General features: G+C 43.9%; 1 protein-coding gene across 1 annotated transcript; it reads right to left on the bottom strand.

Moving 5' to 3' along the window:
• Positions 1-1,582: 1,582 nt before the first annotated feature.
• On the bottom strand, positions 1,583-17,416 carry LOC110534007 (stress-induced-phosphoprotein 1). The gene is made up of 14 exons (XM_021618627.3): positions 17,379-17,416; positions 16,191-16,400; positions 15,946-16,087; positions 15,684-15,825; positions 15,287-15,452; positions 14,846-14,972; positions 14,143-14,245; positions 13,742-13,862; positions 13,517-13,613; positions 7,092-7,216; positions 6,893-6,929; positions 5,724-5,827; positions 2,477-2,652; positions 1,583-2,341 (listed from the first exon to the last, which is right to left on the bottom strand). The coding sequence occupies exons 1-14, from the start codon at positions 17,385-17,387 to the stop codon at positions 2,269-2,271; spliced, it is 1,632 nt and encodes a 543-aa protein (XP_021474302.1). The 5' UTR covers positions 17,388-17,416; the 3' UTR covers positions 1,583-2,268.
• Between the last annotated feature and the right edge of the window lie 296 nt (positions 17,417-17,712).

Raw genomic sequence — 17,712 nt, 5'->3', positions numbered from 1 at the left:
TCCAACAGGTCCCAGATGTGCTCAATGGGATTGAGATCCGGGCTCTTCGCTGGTCATGGCAGAACACTGACATTCCTGTCTTGCAGGAAATCATGCACAGAACGAGCAGTATAGCTGGTGGCATTGTCATGCTGGAGGGTCATATCAGGATGAGCCTGCAGGAAAGGTAACACATGAGGGAGGAGGTCTTCCCTGTAACGCACAGCGTTGAGATTGCCTGCAATGACAACAAGCTTAGTCCGATGATGCTGTGACACACCGCCCCAGACCATGATGGACCCTCCACTTCCAAATCGATCGTGCTTCAGAGTACAGGCCTCAGTGTAACAAACATTCCATCGATGATAAACACAAATCTGATCATCACCCCCTGGTGAGACAAAACTGCGACTCGTCAGTAGAGCACTTTTTGCCAGTTCTGTCTGGTCCAGCAACGGTGGGTTTGTACTCATAGGCAACGTTGTTGCCGGTGATGTAATTCAGGTCCTAACCAGACAACAGGCCTACAAGCCCCCAGTCCAGCCTTTCTCAGCCTATTGCAGACAGTCTGAGCACTGATGTAGGGATTGTGCATTCCTGGTGTAACTTGGGCAGTTGTTGCCATCCTGTACCTGTCCCGTAGGTGTGATGTTCGGATGTACCAATCCTGTGCAGGTGTTGTTACACGTGGTCTGCCACTGCAAGGATGATCAGCTGTCCCTCCTGTCTCCCTGTAGCTGTCTTAGGCGTCCCACAGTACGGACATTGCAATTTATTGCCCTGGCCACATCTACAGTCCTCATGCCTCCTTGCAGCATGCCTAAGGCACATTCAAGCAGGGACCCTGGGCATCTTTCTTCTGGTGTTTTTCAGAGTCAGTAGAAAGGCCTCTTTATAGCGTCCTAAGTTTTCATAACTGTGACCTTAATTGACTACCGTCTGTCTGTAAGCTGTTAGTGTCTTAACAACCGTTCCACAGGTGCATGTTCATTCATTGTTTATGGTAAATGGAACAAGCATGACAAATAGTGTTTAAACTCTTTACAATGAAGATCTGTGAAGTTGTTTGGAATTTGACAAATTCTTTCATTTGTTTCTTTTTTTGCGGAGTTTACATTGAGATACATTTTGCATAACAGGATTAATTTCACTTGTACACCATGTGACTAACTTTGTGTGTGACTAACATGTGTGAGAGTGCCACTTCTGAGAATGGGCGAGTTGTGTAATCATAGGACTAAAATATGATAAAATCTCCCATATTTCTACTCTAGTTCAATTTAGTGGCATCCAGTGTTATGAACTCCAGCAGACCAATGGCTTTGGTGAGACGCTGAAATGAAAAAAATAAATAAAAGCTTGAAGGGAACAGTACATATATTTTAAACACAATCCTCCCCCCCATTACTCTTTGAAACAAGACAAAACATCCATGGGTATGACATCGCAGACCTTCAGGAAACGGTGTCCTGCGGTTGTTGGCTGGCAGCCATTTTGTGCGCCATGTGAACTAGAAGAGCTTTTATACAAAACACCAACTACAGAGGCTACTTTTCCCAGCTCTGTATTGTCAGTCAAAGGGGTTTAATGAAGGGAGAAGAGATTCAACGTTCAATCACCTTTAATCCAGTTTGAACACCTGATCCCAAGATCAGTACTTACAAGACCGAACAACATTTAATTCTAAAGATCTGGAAAGCACAGTAATGTGAGATTGTAAGCCCGTCTCTGTACACCGGTAGCAAAACTACATTGACCTCAAGTTATGAAAGATATCCTGGGGGGGGGGGGGGGGCATCGTAGTCAGGCGCCCTACATAGATATTGACTGGCTATCTGATCCAAGCAGGAACCAGCAGTTTTAAATACGCAAAGGAAGTGAAAAACAAAGCAGTCATATTGCACCTTGACATTGTTCGAACACCCAACAGAGACCACAAAATAGAGCATAACGTATTTTGTTATTAGCTGCAGTATCATCGTACCAAACAAAGCTCTAGCCTCGTCTTCAGCTACTTCAACAGGGCTTTGATACCTTTTCCCAATTCAATTATTTGTTTCGGAAAGTTCTCTGATGAGGAATAGATTAAGTACAATTTCATTAAGGCCATAAGATGGACAAAGTAAAAATGAAACCCTTTGTTGGTTGAAGTTTCGGTAAGATGGCGAACAGTATAATTTTGAGGGTGGGAGGGAGAGGGGGGTGTTGTTATAACTGGAGGGAACGGAATCTTGATCCACTGTGGTCTTGCTGTTCTTCATGGGTCTGGGCCTGTTCTCTTCTTACTCATCACCGGATGGCTATAAGTCCCACATCTATCAGTTTCTGGATCTTCTGAGCAATGCCTGGATTCTTAAGGTGACTGAGAGGGAGAAATAAGAGAGGGAAAACCAATTTAAAAAAAGCCAATTAGTGTGTGATTATGGTGCATGTGCTGTATACTGTGTAGTGAGTGTGTACATGTGCGTGTGATGATGCATAGAGCTGGCCCGCTTACTCGCTGAGTGCCTGTGGATCCTTCTGCATCTGCTCCAGGATCATGCGCATGGCTGGGTCACTCATGATCTGCTGCACTTCCGGGTCAGCCATGGCCCTCCTCTTCACATCCTCTGGACTGTCGTCGTTCCTCACGTGCTGGCTCATCAGGCAGCGCTGAATGCCCTCTGTGGCCTCCTGCACCCGGAATGGAGAGCCAGATAGTTCAACGGTTAGCCTCAGCTTGGTCAGTGACACCAACAACAAACAAAAAAAGGTAGAAGAACTAAAAGCCATGGAGTCATATTTAATAGATATTTATAGGGCTCTACTTTCAGCGTTAAGTCGGCGCAATTGTCAAACGCACGTTAGTTCGCAATTTTCAACCAGTTAAAGCCAGTGCCCCTAATTTCAAACCCTAGTGCCAGGATTTGTTTTTACTTGTTTTATAATGAGCTTGCTTGCGCTGAGGTGGGAGGGGTGGAAATATCTAAGGTGTGTCCTTAAAAATCATGCGCCAAAGTACCAATTTCAGCATGCACTGGTGGGGGTATTTAAGACCAACTGAAAGCTGGTCTTTGAGGTAACGCATGGATTTTGACAACAGAAGCGCAGCCTAACCAATTTGCATCGTTCAATTTGCAAAGAAAGGAATCGGTGAAAATCTAAACGTTGTTTCAACCAGTCAAATCACATTCGTATGTATTCCTCAGAGATCCTAGAATGTAACCAGACTTCACTATATCATTAGGGGTGTAGTATATCCTATAGGACACCAAATTTGGTCAGAGAGCGATGCCTTCATGGCACGCCGATGACGAGGGCGGTCTTCACTTGATCGACTCTAACTTTGTCAAATAAGCTCCAATCGGGGTCAAACAATGCGAGCTAGATAGCCAATGAGCTGGGCTTTACGGGAGTATCTGGAAAATGTAGCTGCTAACCATGTGCGACAGCATGCCTTTTCCTTTTGGACAAAAATTATAAGAATATTCAGAATTATGAAAACCGGTTGTTTTGCAAAAGTTGAACTTATAATATGGCTACTAATACTAGAAAAGCCAAATCAAAGTCCAAGTTGACAGATTTAACGATATTCTTGCAGAATTGTTTTATATGAATGCAAATGTCTCCTTCACGATTTGCCCAAATGTACCTGGATGACTTCACACTAAATGTAATGTAGCTCGCTCATACTTCAAGTTATCCGTCTGAAACCTTGCACATACACTGCTGTCATCTTGTAGACACCATTGGAATTACAACCAGAGTGATGGTTAGAACAGGGACCTTTGTTGCATTTCAAAGATGGTGGTACCAGATCTATTGTGTTATATTCTCCTACATTAAATTCACATTTCCACAAACTCCAAAGTGTTTCCTTTCAAATGGTACCAATAATATGCATATTCTTGCTTCAGGGCCTGAGCTACATGCAGTTAGATTTGGGTATGTCATTTTAGGCGAAAATTTTAAAAAAGGGGGCTATCCCTTAACAGATAGTGGGTTAGTTCGTTAGCTAGTTTCACACAGATTGCCAGGGTCCAGTAAGCAACTAACGAGTTAGAACTTGAGGAACGGCAAGGAGTCGTATACCAGTTAATACTATAGCGAATTGGTTAGGTTACTAATGTTAGCTCATCTGAGCCATCTGACTTTATTAGCAAGCTAATTCCACACCATAAACTAAATTATTTGATCCGTTAAATTGGCTAATGTTGCTCAACATTACTCTGGCTAGCTAACGGATAATTTAATCCAGCTAGCAAGATACTTAACAATGCTAATACTTGTTCCACCATACTTTCTCCCTCACCTCAAACTTTCCAAATGCCTGTTGTTTTTCAGTTACAGCTCATGACGTAACGTACGCTAACCCCATTCCGTACAAATGTGTGCAACCGCGACATTCAAACGAGGCTGCAAAGAAAACGAATGGGACTGTAGCGACTGTGTTGACATCAAAATCTTGGGTGTGAACAAGGTTTCTATTCAAGCGTTGACTGACATGGTAATGGCTCTATAGTATAGGAGAAAAGTTGAAAAAAACTGACGCTGTACGTTACATCGTGACGTAACATACAGCACGCATAAAGCAACTAATTCTGCTTACAGCCTCTCTCCACCAGGTGTAGCACTTCTCTCACCATTTAAAAACAAGAAATGGACAGTGACAGGGGTAAGGGGGATACCTAGTCATTTTTTGCGTCATCACTGCAAGCTATCATGACTCTCAAAAGCCGCTGTTTACTTCTGAAGATCACTTTAGCACCGTGCTAAAAACCCGATTCAAATTCGACACAAACCTTAAAATAGGTATGTAACGACACATTATATAAACTCTTTAGTGTTTTATTTACATTTTAGAGGCGATAAGGTGATAAGTTGGACAGAGTAAAAAAAGGCAATTTTCCCACACGACATCTGTCCTTCTCACTATCACTCATTAGGTTTAGCTTCCCCACCCGCCATTTTTTAAAAAGACCCGACGGAGATCATTGCCTTCTTGAATCATGTAGAGATGGGCATCATGAAGGTCTCGTCATTGATTTTGTTGGAAAGGGGAGAAATTGTGCTTTACAATGGTATTGATATTACAGTTGATCTAGAAGTATTACGTTTTTTGGGGGCACTAAAATAAAGGTCAATTGTACGGACCAGAGTGATGTACAAAAGTGAGTTAGCGCGCACTTATGCTGTAACTAGTAAATTAGTTGTCTCTTCTTTCTGCAGTCGAGTGCTGCTCTGCATTCTGTTGTTATGTGAACGATTGGCTGAGCCTTGGATACAGCCACTAGTGTTGCTCCAAACGCGCATTACTTGTTCGCTTACAGCCAGTAGGGATCCCAACACTGGATGTTTTTTATTTTAGCCTATGCTATTAAATAAACTGTCATATCAGTCCACATTGGACTAGGACGAGAAAATTCCATGCCCCCAGCCGAATTGAAATTGATGACAACACAAAGCCCGTCAATAACCTACAAAACTTGAGACAAGCACATGCAGTATTAAGCCATGGAACACCTTGATTGGCCAAGCCCTCGTCACACCTACAACTTGTTTATTCATCAGAACCCAGCTCTTTCGCACCACCAACAGCGATTGTGCTCATAATAACTGGCTGTGAAAACTACTAAAATATTTCTGACACACCCCCCCGGACCTATAACGCTACTGCTAGCACTTAGATTTACCGTTGCGTTGTTTGTTAAAATAGAGTAAAGGAGATCCTGCTAGTGTACCAATATAAATCTGTCATACTGTACCTTGGAGGTAGAGTCAAGCTCCAGAGCCTTCTCGTAGGCAACCATCGCTTTAGTGAAATCTTTCATGGCCTCCAAAGCTGCTGCCTTCCGTGTGTATCCCTTTACTGTGGAGAGAGAAGTTAAACGAGGTCTATGCTTTTAAAGGGCCCCCGTTCGATGCAGTTCAAAACAACTGTACGTCAGCATTCAAGTACTCAAGACACAGCCTATTGCTTTCAGTCTCCTGATGCCCAAAATCAAGTAGGAGCAAAAGGGACCTGTATGTGCAAAGTAAAAGACTGGTGGACCGACAGGAGTTTGAGTAAAATACTCCTTTAAAAAAATCAAGGTTTGAAATCAACTCAAAGCGAGAATAAATCAATATAACTATATGAAGGCATCCAAAGTTGAACACATCACAAATTAACAGTTAGATATAGTAGACCTTGACAGTCTTTCAATGCATTGATCCGGAAACAAAGTAGCCCACTCAAAAAATATACTTTTTGGACCGGCAAATAATGTAGGCTACAGAGGAGTTAGCATTTCAGCAGCAAATACATTAGAAGATCATTTCAACCCAGATCAGAAGCATTGTGGTCACAATCTTGCTTCCAAAATTCCACAATTGGCCTAGCGTCGTCTGGGTTAGGGAGGGCTTGGCCGGTAGGGATATCCTTGTCTCATTGCGCACACCCCGACTCCTGTGGCGGGCCGGGCACAGTGCACCAAGGTTGCCAGGTGCACTGTGTTTCCTCTGACACATTGGTGCGGCTGGCTTCCGGGTTGGTGACGCGCTGTGCTAAGAAGCAGTGCGGCTTGGTTGGGTTGTGTATCGGAGGACCTTTCAACCGTACAGGAGTTGTAGCGATGAGACAATATAGTAGCTATTAAAACAATTGGGTACCATGAAATCGGGGAGAAAAAAGGGTAAAAAATAAATAAATAATATTTTTAAAAAGTTGGCCGAGTATTGTCCAATGAGGTTGTGGGGTGGGCCCAAAACATCTCATTGTGCACACACCGGCAGGGCTAGACAGCCACGACGTGTTACACAAAATTCACAATTTTCAGAGACACTTTTTGGGTCTTTAGTGCTACTTTCAAAACTACTGGCTTAAAGTCGCCAAAACCTTAATAAACGCATCTTTAAACACAAATATAAAGCAGTTTCAAAGCTCAATACATACTGAAGGCAGGGTCAAGTTTGATACAGTCCTCACAATCCTAAAAGATAGGAGAAAGGAAATATCAGTCAGTCCTTTTTGATTGATGAAGTACTACAGTGGATATAACATAATACGATAATCAAGCTGGTGTTTATAAATGAGTAATGGCGAGGATGAAGCTCATACATGCATGCCACGACTGTAGTGAAGTGTGCTGTACCTTCAGGGCAAGCTGGAACTCCAGCAGCTTCGTGTAGCAGGCAGCTCTGTTGCTGAAGAGCTTGGCGTCATTGGGGTTCCTCTTGATGGCCTCTGAGTAATGTCTCATGGCTGAAGGATAGTCTCCTGTAGAACAGAGAGGATAAACGCATCATGTCAGATAATCTCACACTACCAGTGAATCTTTGGATCACACGCACAACTCAGGGCTGCCAACATTTGAAGAAAGTTTGGAGTGAGATTTGCTATGTGAATTTCATTACCCCCTGGCATAACCCCTAGACCAGAATATTTTATTGTGTTAAAGCTAATTTCCTGCAATTCTATATATTTTGACATGGCTTAGGCCCATGACCAGGGTGTAATATATATATATACATATATATATATATATATATATATATCACTGCTCAAAAAAATAAAGGGAACACTTAAACAACACAATGTAACTCCAAGTCAATCACACTTCTGTGAAATCAAACTGTCCACTTAGGAAGCAACACTGATTGACAATACATTTCACATGCTGTTGTGCAAATGGAATAGACAACAGGTGGAAATTATAGGCAATTAGCAAGACACCCCCAATAAAGGAGTGGTTCTGCAGGTGGTGACCACAGACCACTTCTCAGTTCCTATGCGTCCTGGCTGATGTTTTGGTCCCTTTTGAATGCTGGCGGTGCTTTTACTCGAGTGGTAGCATGAGACGGAGTCTACAACCCACACAAGTGGCTCAGGTAGTGCAGCTCATCCAGGATGGCACATCAATGCGAGCTGTGGCAAGAAGGTTTGCTGTGTCTGTCAGCGTAGTGTCCAGAGCATGGAGGCGCTACCAGGAGACAGGCCAGTACATCAGGAGACGTGGAGGAGGCCAACAACCCAGCAGCAGGACCGCTACCTCCGCCTTTGTGCAAGGAGGAGCAGGAGGAGCACTGCCAGAGCCCTGCAAAATGACCTCCAGCAGGCCACAAATGTACGTGTGTCTGCTCAAACGGTCAGAAACAGACTCCATGAGGGTGGTATGAGGGCCCGACGTCCACAGGTGGGGGTTGTGCTTACAGCCCAACACCGTGAAGGATGTTTGGCATTTGCCAGAGAACACCAAGATTGGCAAATTCGCCACTGGCGCTTCACAGATGGAAGCAGGTTCACAATGAGCACATGTGACAGACGTGACAGAGTCGGAGACGCCGTGGAGAACGTTCTGCTGCCTGCAACATCCTCCAGCATGACCGGTTTGGCGGTGGGTCAGTCATGGTGTGGGGTGGTATTTCTTTGGGGGGCCGCACAGCCCTCCATGTGCTCGCCATAGGTAGACTGACTGCCATTAGGTACCGAGATGAGATCCTCAGACCCCTTGTGAGACCATATGCTGGTGCGGTTGGCCCTGGGTTCCTCCTAATGCAAGACAATGCTAGACCTCATGTGGCTGGAGTGTGTCAGCAGTTCCTGCAAGAGGAAGGCATTGATGCTATGGACTGGCCCGCCCGTTCTCCAGACCTGAATCCAATTGAGCACATCATGTCCCGCTCCATCCACCAACGCCACGTTGACCACAGACTGTCCAGGAGTTGGCGGATGCTTTAGTCCAGGTCTGGGAGGAGATCCCTTAGGAGTCATCAGGAGCATGCCCAGGCGTTGTAGGGAGGTCATACAGGCACGTGGAGGCCACACACACTACTGAGACTAATTTTGACTTGTTTTAAGGACATTACATCAAAGTTGGATCAGCCTGTAGTGTGGTTTTCCACTTAAATTTTGAGTGTGACTCCAAATCCAGACCTCCATGGGTTGATATATTTGATTTCCATTGATAATTTTTGTGTGATTTCGTTGTCAGCACATTCAATTATGTAAAGAAAAAAGTATTTCATAAGAATATTTCATTCATTCAGATCTAGGATGTGTTATTTTAGTGTTCCTTTTATTTTTTTGAGCAGTTTATATACATATATATAAAAACTTAACCACAGATCTTCATTGTAAAGGGTTTAAACACAGTTTCCCATGCTTGTTCAATGAACCATAAACAATTAATGAACATGCACCTGTGGAATGGTCATTAAGACACTAACAGCTTACAGACGGTAGGCAATTAAGGTCACAGTTATGAAAACAAAGGACGCTAAAGAGGCCTTTCTACTGACTCTGGAAAAACACCAAAAGAAAGATGCCCAGGGTCCCTGCGTGAATGTGCCTTGGGCATGCTGCAAGGAGGCATGGGGACTGCAGATGTGGCCAGGGCAATAAATTGCAATGTCCGTACTGTGAGACGCCTAAGACAGAGCTACAGGAAGACAGGACGGACAGCTGACCGTCCTTGCAGTGGCAGACCACGTGTAACAACACCTGCACAGGATCGGTACATCCGAACAGCACATCTGCGGGACAGTTACAGGATGGCAACAACAACTGCCCGAGTTACACCAGGAACGCACAATCCCTCCATCAGTGCTGAGACTGTCCGCAATAGGCTGAGAGAGGCTGGACTGAGGGCTTGTAGGCCTGTTGTAAAGCAGGTCCTCACCAGACATCACCGGCAACAATGTCACCTATGGGCACAAACCTGTCGCTGGACCAGACAGGACTGGCACAAAGTGCTCTTCACTGATGAGTCGCGGTTTTGTCTCATCAGGGGTGATGGTCGGATTCGCGTTTATCGTTACACCGAGGCCTGTACTCTGGAGCGGGATCGATTTGGAGGTGGAGGGTCCATCATGGTCTGAGGCGGTGCGTCAAAGCATCATCGGACTGAGCTTGTTGTCATTGCAGGAAATCTCAACGCTGTGTGTTACAGGGAAGACATCCCCCTCCCTCATGTGTTACCTTTCCTGCAGGCTCATCCTGACATGACCCCCCAGCATGACAATGCCACCAGCCATATTGCTCGTTCTGTGCGTGATTTCCTGCAAGACAGGAATGTCAGTGTTCTGCCATGTCCAGTGAAGAGCCCGGATCTCGATCTCAATCCCATTGAGCACGTCTGGGACCTGTTGGATTGGAGGGTGAGGGCTAGGGCCATTCCCACCAAACATATCCATGAATTTTCAGGTGCCTTGGTGGAAGAGTGGGGTAATACCTCAGAGCAAGAACTGGCAAATCTGGTGCAGTCCATGAGGAGATACACTACAGTAGTTAATGCAGCTGGTGGCCACGCCAGATACTGACTGTTACTTTTGATTTTGACCCCTCCTTTGTTCAGGGACACATTATTCCATTTCTGTTAGTCACATGTCTGTGGCACATGTTAAGTTGATGTCTCAGTTGTTGAATCTTATGTTCATACAAATATTTACACGTCAAGTTTGCTGAAAAGAAATGCAGTTGACAGTGAGAGGACGCTTCCTTTTATGCTGAGTTTATATTTTTAACCACAGGTCAGGTGTATTCAGGATACTTTGAACAGTAAATGAACAAAACGTTTGACAACCTTGCTACTTTTAGATTTTTGGTGGATAAATAAAATATATATATTTTTTTTTTAGGTGGTTTGACACTTTATTCAGATAGTAATGAGATGGGAGAGACCGGCAAATGCTAGAAAAAGTGGGAAGGTTGGAAGCAGGAATTGATCCCCGTTCTCAGGTGGAAAGTTGTATGCGACAGGTCCCGGCAGTGTTACCACTGTTACAGGCTTTGGTTGGACATTTGCACTTGGAGCTCAACAATTGGTGTTACCTCATTAGTCAGTATGTGTTACACCTGTGCTGGTTTGTCATCTCGTTAGTGGGAAGGTGTTTCACCTGGGCTGGCCCAGGGGATATTTAAGAGTGGCTGGCCAGTGCTCCAGTCTTGAGAGCTGTGGAGGATTAACACCTATAGTTGGCGCTCCTCATTTGATTTCTAGAAAAACAAATCCTTCATCTGATGTCTCCTGTTGCTTCCATTTCTCCTGTCTAAGTTTGGTGTGGATTTTTCTTTTGTTTGCCTCTTCTTGGGCAGATTTAGTGGGTGTCTTTTCACTCCCAGTTGTTGCTAGTCAACTTTCTTTACACTTAAAACCCGTGTTTTGAGAGACATTTGGTTTTCTTGCTGGAGAATGTAATACCACTACACCGAGGCTCTGCACAGGAAAATGGTTGATGGCAGTCAGTAACCAAATCATAGATTGCAGTCTCCTTGTCCGTAGACTGCCTTCAACACTTAGTCATTTGGCTGAACTCTTGAATTAAGGCTTCAAGAAAATCCTGCTAGCTCTCCAGGAGGGTTGGCCACCCCTGATTTGTTTCCCTAAGTGCTGGGTGTTTGAATACGTTTCTCAACCAGACCAACCTTTCTCAATCACTCAACACAATCTTGGTTGAGAGCTTCAAGTTCCTTGGTGTCCACATCACCAACAAACTAGAATGGCCCAAACACACCAAGACAGTTGTGAAGAGGGCGCAGCAAAGCCTATCTCCCCCCCCCTCAGGAAACTAAAAAGACTTGGCATGGGTCCTGAGATCCTCAAAGTTCTATAGCTGCAACAGCGAGAGCATCACTAATTGTTATGGCAGAATTCCCCCAGCCACCCCAGTCAGACTGTTCTCTCTACCGCATGGCAAGCGGTACTGGAGTGCCAAGTCTAGGACAAAAAGGCTTCTCAACAGTTTTTACCCCCAAGCCATAAGACTCCTGAACAGGTAATCAAATGGCTACCCAGACTATTTGCATTGTGTGCCTCCCCAACTCTTATGCTGCTGCTACTCTTTATCATATGCATAGTCACTAACTATATATTCATCTACATACTACCTCAATTGGCCTGACCAACCAGTGCTCCCCGTACATTGGCTAACCGAGCTATCTGCATTGTACCTCAATCAGCCCAACTAACCGGTGTCTATGTAGCGTTGCTACTTTTATAGCCTCGCTACTGTTATTTGATTTACTGTTTATTTCTTTACTTACCTATTGTTCACCTAATACCTTTTTTGCACTATTGGTTAGAGCCTGTAAGTAAGCATTTCATTGTTGTATTTGGCAAACGTGACAATTTTGATTTGATTCCAGAAAATATGAATATGAATATTCAGGTGGTTGAGGCCTTTTAAGTTAAAGATCCTTGTCCTCATCTTATTCCATATAGACAAAATATGATGCGTGTATGAATTGAGTCCCCTTGCCATCTCTGCCTAGCATGTGCACACCACTAAAATGTCATTCTATTTGATTCCTGGAGCATTTGATATCCAATGCTAATTAGTATGACTTATTCAAAAGGGTCCAATGAATGGCTGCAATAATGCCGCCTCAATTTTCAAAGGCAAGTAGGCATATCCGATTTCAAATGTGATTACACTGGCAAAATTGGGTAGTGGAATAATAAGACAAGTGTGGGGAAGTGTTCTTGCTGACAACAATAATTACCCTATAGTTTAGCTACCCAGACAGCTGATGACAAGTATTTGTTTGTAAAAATGCCCTTTTGTGGGGATGAAGTCATTCTGACTGGCTGGGCCTGGCTCCTCAGTAGGTGGGTATGGCTGCGCCCCTGCCCAGTCATATGAAATGCATAGATTAGGGCCTTATGGATTTACTTCAATTGACTGATTTCCTTATGAATTTTAACTGAAATTGTTGCGTTCATGTTTTTGTTCAGTATAGATAAATCTCCGGAAGACAAGATTACTAATCTTCCCCTACACCTAACCAAATTATTTGTCCATTTATCCCTCTATAATCAAACTTGAACTTTTGGGTTCACAATGTTTGACAAAATTATTTTCATAGTTCCAAATCAGGTCACCCTGCCAAACTTCCCTGCTGAAACGTACTGTATGTCTGTTTGCTGCCTTTTCATTGTCACAGTCTAAAAGCCATTCTCGAAACGAGGGGACTAATGTAAATGAGAATTAAACGGGCTTTAGTACATGCTGTCAAAACGCTGCATTCTGCAATAGGGATGGGAATTACAGCAACCTCATTTTGTTGACAACAGTGTACATAAAACAGCGCTACCGTGCTCCCCTTTTTGCAGTTTTATAAACTCAGCAGACAACGTTTATTTTCTCCATTAAACTCCACTCTAATCTTGAGGGGTATTTCTTTAAAACGTGCGTCCAATCCCATTGATCCCTTACATAACTAGACCAATCATATTCTTCAATGTGCAGCGGTTCACAATGCTGTGGCAAGACAATGAGAGGATCCGCTCGTGATGTTAAATTGCAGGAACAGATGCAACGATTTAGAGCACAGTTGAAAAGTTAAACGCACTATATACAATGGACTAATTAGAAAAATAAAAAAGCAGTACTTTCCAATGCGTGCGATAGAGGTGGCGTGAGAACGGTCAAACGTGTGTCACGGCCAATGCGTGAGTTCGCAGCTCTGCACAGCTGCTCGTTGATAATCTAAAATGGTACGCAGACAACTAGAGAAACCATACCACTAAGCGCACCAATAGGAATGACATACTTTCAACCACTGTAGCTCAAAACACACCTTTCTGGAAGGACTCGTTGCCCTTGTTCTTCTCTTCCAAGGCCTGCTCTGGGTTGATGTAGGCCAGCTTCTCCTGCTCCTTCAATACTTTCTCCGCCTGCAGACACAACGACGGGATAGTGAGACAGTGAGGGGCTAGTGAGCAACGATTGGTCGGATTGGTCATCTACACCAGAACAATACATCCCGTCAGCCCTCATTCAATGCGGGCAACACGTTCTGTACCTGCTGGCACTTCTTAAGGACATCAGGAGTGCGATGCTCTGTCAGACTCTTGTTGTAAAATTGGACTGCTTCTTTGTATTTCTCCTGCTTGAAGTACGAGTTGCCAATCCTAGCCAAGGCCCTGAGAGAGGAGGATGGGGATAAAGAGACATTAAGCATTGAGTGTATGCACTTAAAATTAGAAAGCTGGATGACTCATGCTGACATTTACATTTCCCTGGTTTGTAGCAGAGCCCACCGTTACCCGGCAATGGTGAATACGACTTAATTGGCTGCTTATTCAGGAGACCTCATCTTCCCTCATCCCATGATTGTTTGTCCCCAGCAGACACCTAGCAGTTTATACCCTAGAGGGTGACTCGCATGTATAATTACTTTCAGTGAATTGAGAAGGAACTCACTTGGCAATCTGTCTGTAGTCCTCCCGGTTCTCTCTGCCCACCTCGATGGCCTTGTCACAGAGCTCCCTACACTTCTCATACTCTGCCTTCTCAAAGAACACAGCTGGGATGGACACAGAAAAAGAGAGGAGACACTTTAGAACCCAATGCAACTAGTTCATTATCAATCTGATTTTAAAGATTACAAAAACAACCAATCATACTGCATTACATTGACTGCATGATGGTGCCATGAGACGATTTCCATGGTAGGAAAAGCTCTCACTTGGAAAGTTATTGAGTAGACTGTTTAGCCTTTTGACAATAATTATTTGTATAAACCAGACAACTATTCTGCAAAATCACTTGCTGAGGATCCACATAAATCAGCATAACATTTAATAATTTTATCTGCCCTTGATCACATGGAAATACATTTACCCAGGATTAAGGGGTAGAAATGTTCACTCAGTTAATCACAATTCCGATTAAGCCAAATAATTCCACAGCTAATTAGTTATCATGGATAAAATGACTTAACTATACAGACTTTCGAAATGCATCACTGTGGATAGTTAAAATGGTAAGTACAGTAAGTCATGAAATATTAACGCCTCTCCTAAAACCATATTTGAGTCTAAGGCGGCAGCTAGAGCGAGTTGTAGAAGATTCTAGAATTCACTCGCACACCATTGTCTCGGTCTGTGTAGTGATGATTCTATACCTGCTTGGTTTGAAATATACGTCATGTTGGTTGGGTCGTGCATGAGGGCTTCTTCATAATGTTTCAGTGCAGTGGCAAAGTCTTTCTTCTTGTATGCCTCGTTCCCCAGGTCCTTCTCCTTCAGAGCCTGTGAAAGCAGAATGGACATTTAAGCTGTAAAAGACAAAGCGCTGAGAGGGCAATAAATACTGCAAATCCGTCTGTGTGCAGAGAGGAGATGCAGGCATGAATTACTATTTCCCCCAGACTGAAGGTCTATAGCCCTCAAACTCTGGACCCCGAAGCCAGTTCCACTAGATTTTTTTTATTGTTACACTAATCAGGGACTGCTTTAGACCTGGGACACCAGGTGTGTGCAATTAATTATTTGGTAGACCAGAAAAGCAGCAGGCTCCGGAACTTGTAGGGTAGAAGTTGAATACCCCTGGTCCATCTACTTACCTGTCTCTTGTTCTCGGGTAAGTCTTCCTCCTTGGGAGGAGGTGGCTGAGTCTCTTTGGGTTTGGGAGGAGGGGGTGGAGTGGGCTCGTCGTCTTCATCCATGCCTGCCAAGTCTAACCCCAGCAGGACTGACAGGGTGGTCATTACTCTCGGGTCCTGGAGCTTCCTACAGGAAGAGGGACAGAGGCAAAGAGTATTTGATTCAGATCACAGAAAAGTAATAGGAGCTACAAATGAATTTAGTGTTCTGGGGCATATTACTAGTCAGACCGACTGGCATGATCTTTGTGCTGAATTAATTTTGCATTAGGAAGGAGACTGCATCAAAGTATGCAGTATATTTCTAAATGTACAGATGTAGTGCAACAAGACCAGTGGTATCCATGGAAACACTCACGAGCCAAGCTCAGACGGTTTATCCCTGAGCTGCTCCAGTAGCGCTCTGTACTCTGGGTCTTTCATCAGGGCATGGGTCCGAGAGTCACTCTCCAGCTTCGCAAACATGTTGGGCATGGCAAAGGGGTTCATCATCTTTTTTTCTGGTGAGGCAAGATGAGGTGAAATTCACCACAGGCCAAATAAAGAATGGTGCGCAAACAAGATCCCATATTGTGTTTTCTTTAATCATGTGAGGGAGCGTGACGTTCAAATGTTTCTACCTGCTAGCCGGGCTTCTATATTCTGCAGTCCCTCCTTGAGCTGCTGATTAGTGGGTTCTTGTCTGAATCCCTCTTGGTAAGTCGCTTTGGCATCCTCAAACCTTCCAAGGAACTCCTGGGCTGCTGCTTTCCTCGAGTACCCCTGTGCAAGCAAAGATCATGGTAATGGAGGCATGTCACTTTTGACAACAGCTAGTGCAAATCTACGACGCCCTCTCTGGACAACTGCTGTGATGTCGTCTCACCTTTCCCCAGTCAGGTTTAATCTTGATGGTCTGGCAGGCGTCCTCCAGAGCACTCTCGTAGTTACCATTCTTGGCATGGGCAGCCGAGCGATTGCTGAAGAGGACGTGGTTTGAGGGGTCGAGGGCCAATGCTTCGGTGTAGCAGCGTATGGCCTCGTCGATTTTCCCTGCACTCAGTGCCTTGTTGCCCTGATCTTTCAACTGTGACACCTGTGAGTGGAAAAGGGGACTTTGATAAATTCACTTTAGCAAAATTGTAAACATATTGCCCAGTATAGTACTTCTTCACTTGTCAGCTTAGGCCAAAACAAGATTACGTTTTTTTTCACTACTTGAGATCTGTAAACACCAATCTGATTCCTAAAGCAGACGAGGTCTGTAGGAACTAGCTGTAAGGTTTAACCCGTCCCAAGCCAGTCACCTGTTCCTGACACTTATATGCCATGACGATGAACGCAGAAACCATGAAGCACATTAGCCATCTTTCAGCTAAACCATGTAGGTTAACGCACATTTGAAATATGATTTCCTGAGGTGAACTGTTATTTGATAACTAGCTAGTAAATGTGATTTCTGACTGTCTTGTAGTCCTGCGCAACGCGAACTGTTAGCTAGCTGGTTAATTTGTCAGCCATGTCCTCTTGCTCGCTAACCAGTACCCTAGCTAGCTTGATATATAGTCGTGTTAACGTTAGTAAACTTGAATTAGCGAGCTACCTAGCTAGCATTAATGTTAGCAATTTCAGAGCATGGTCATCGTGGCCGCACCGGATCGACAGAACAGGCCTACGTTAGCTAGTTAACGTTATATTAGCTAGGTACATACATAGTTGGCTAACTAACGTTACTGATAGCTATCTAATCGGCTGGCTAAACTGTCTGGTTATACTCACTGTAAATGACACTCGCTATGGACAAAAAATATTTGCCGTCTAAATTAGATTCGATTGTAGATACAATTGAACTCGGTTGTATAGCCAGCTAATAATATAGAAACATTACCGGTTAGCTAGCTAACAATAGCACTTGAGTCCGCATAGTAAGATATCTAGCTACTGCTTTCTGTCAATCATAAAATAAGTTAAACACCCCTTAATGATCACCAATATCGTTAAACGGTGCGACAATACTGTAAATCTCGCAGAGAAAATAGTTTGACCATAACATTGACAATTGCTAGATACTCACTTTCTCCATGTTGTAACCATGAGGTTCCAGAAACTACTGTGAGACGACAGGATGAGAGCTCCACCCCCTGCAGAATATGAATCTCGGTTGCCAGATTCTATGCCAGATAATTTTTACTTGTTTAAATCCAACAGTCTCAGTTTCTTCTAATTGGTTTGTCTTATTTATATGGTATGTAGCTATGTATTAGAAAATGTATCAATATTAAAGTGTTTATAAAGATGAGGTTGAGAACCAAACTGTGCTCATACACTAACCTTATGATCACTCTGGTATGCATTGTAACGCTATTGCTTTCCCATATATTTCTGAAATATTGCGTTACGATGTGTGA

The sequence above is a fragment of the Oncorhynchus mykiss genome, chromosome 10 (assembly GCF_057628025.1).
Source record: "Oncorhynchus mykiss isolate SJ-2025 chromosome 10, ASM5762802v1, whole genome shotgun sequence".
NCBI classification, from domain to species: domain Eukaryota; kingdom Metazoa; phylum Chordata; class Actinopteri; order Salmoniformes; family Salmonidae; genus Oncorhynchus; species Oncorhynchus mykiss.
Note: the sequence above shows the minus strand (reverse complement) of the source record. Positions and strands in the feature narration are given on the sequence as shown.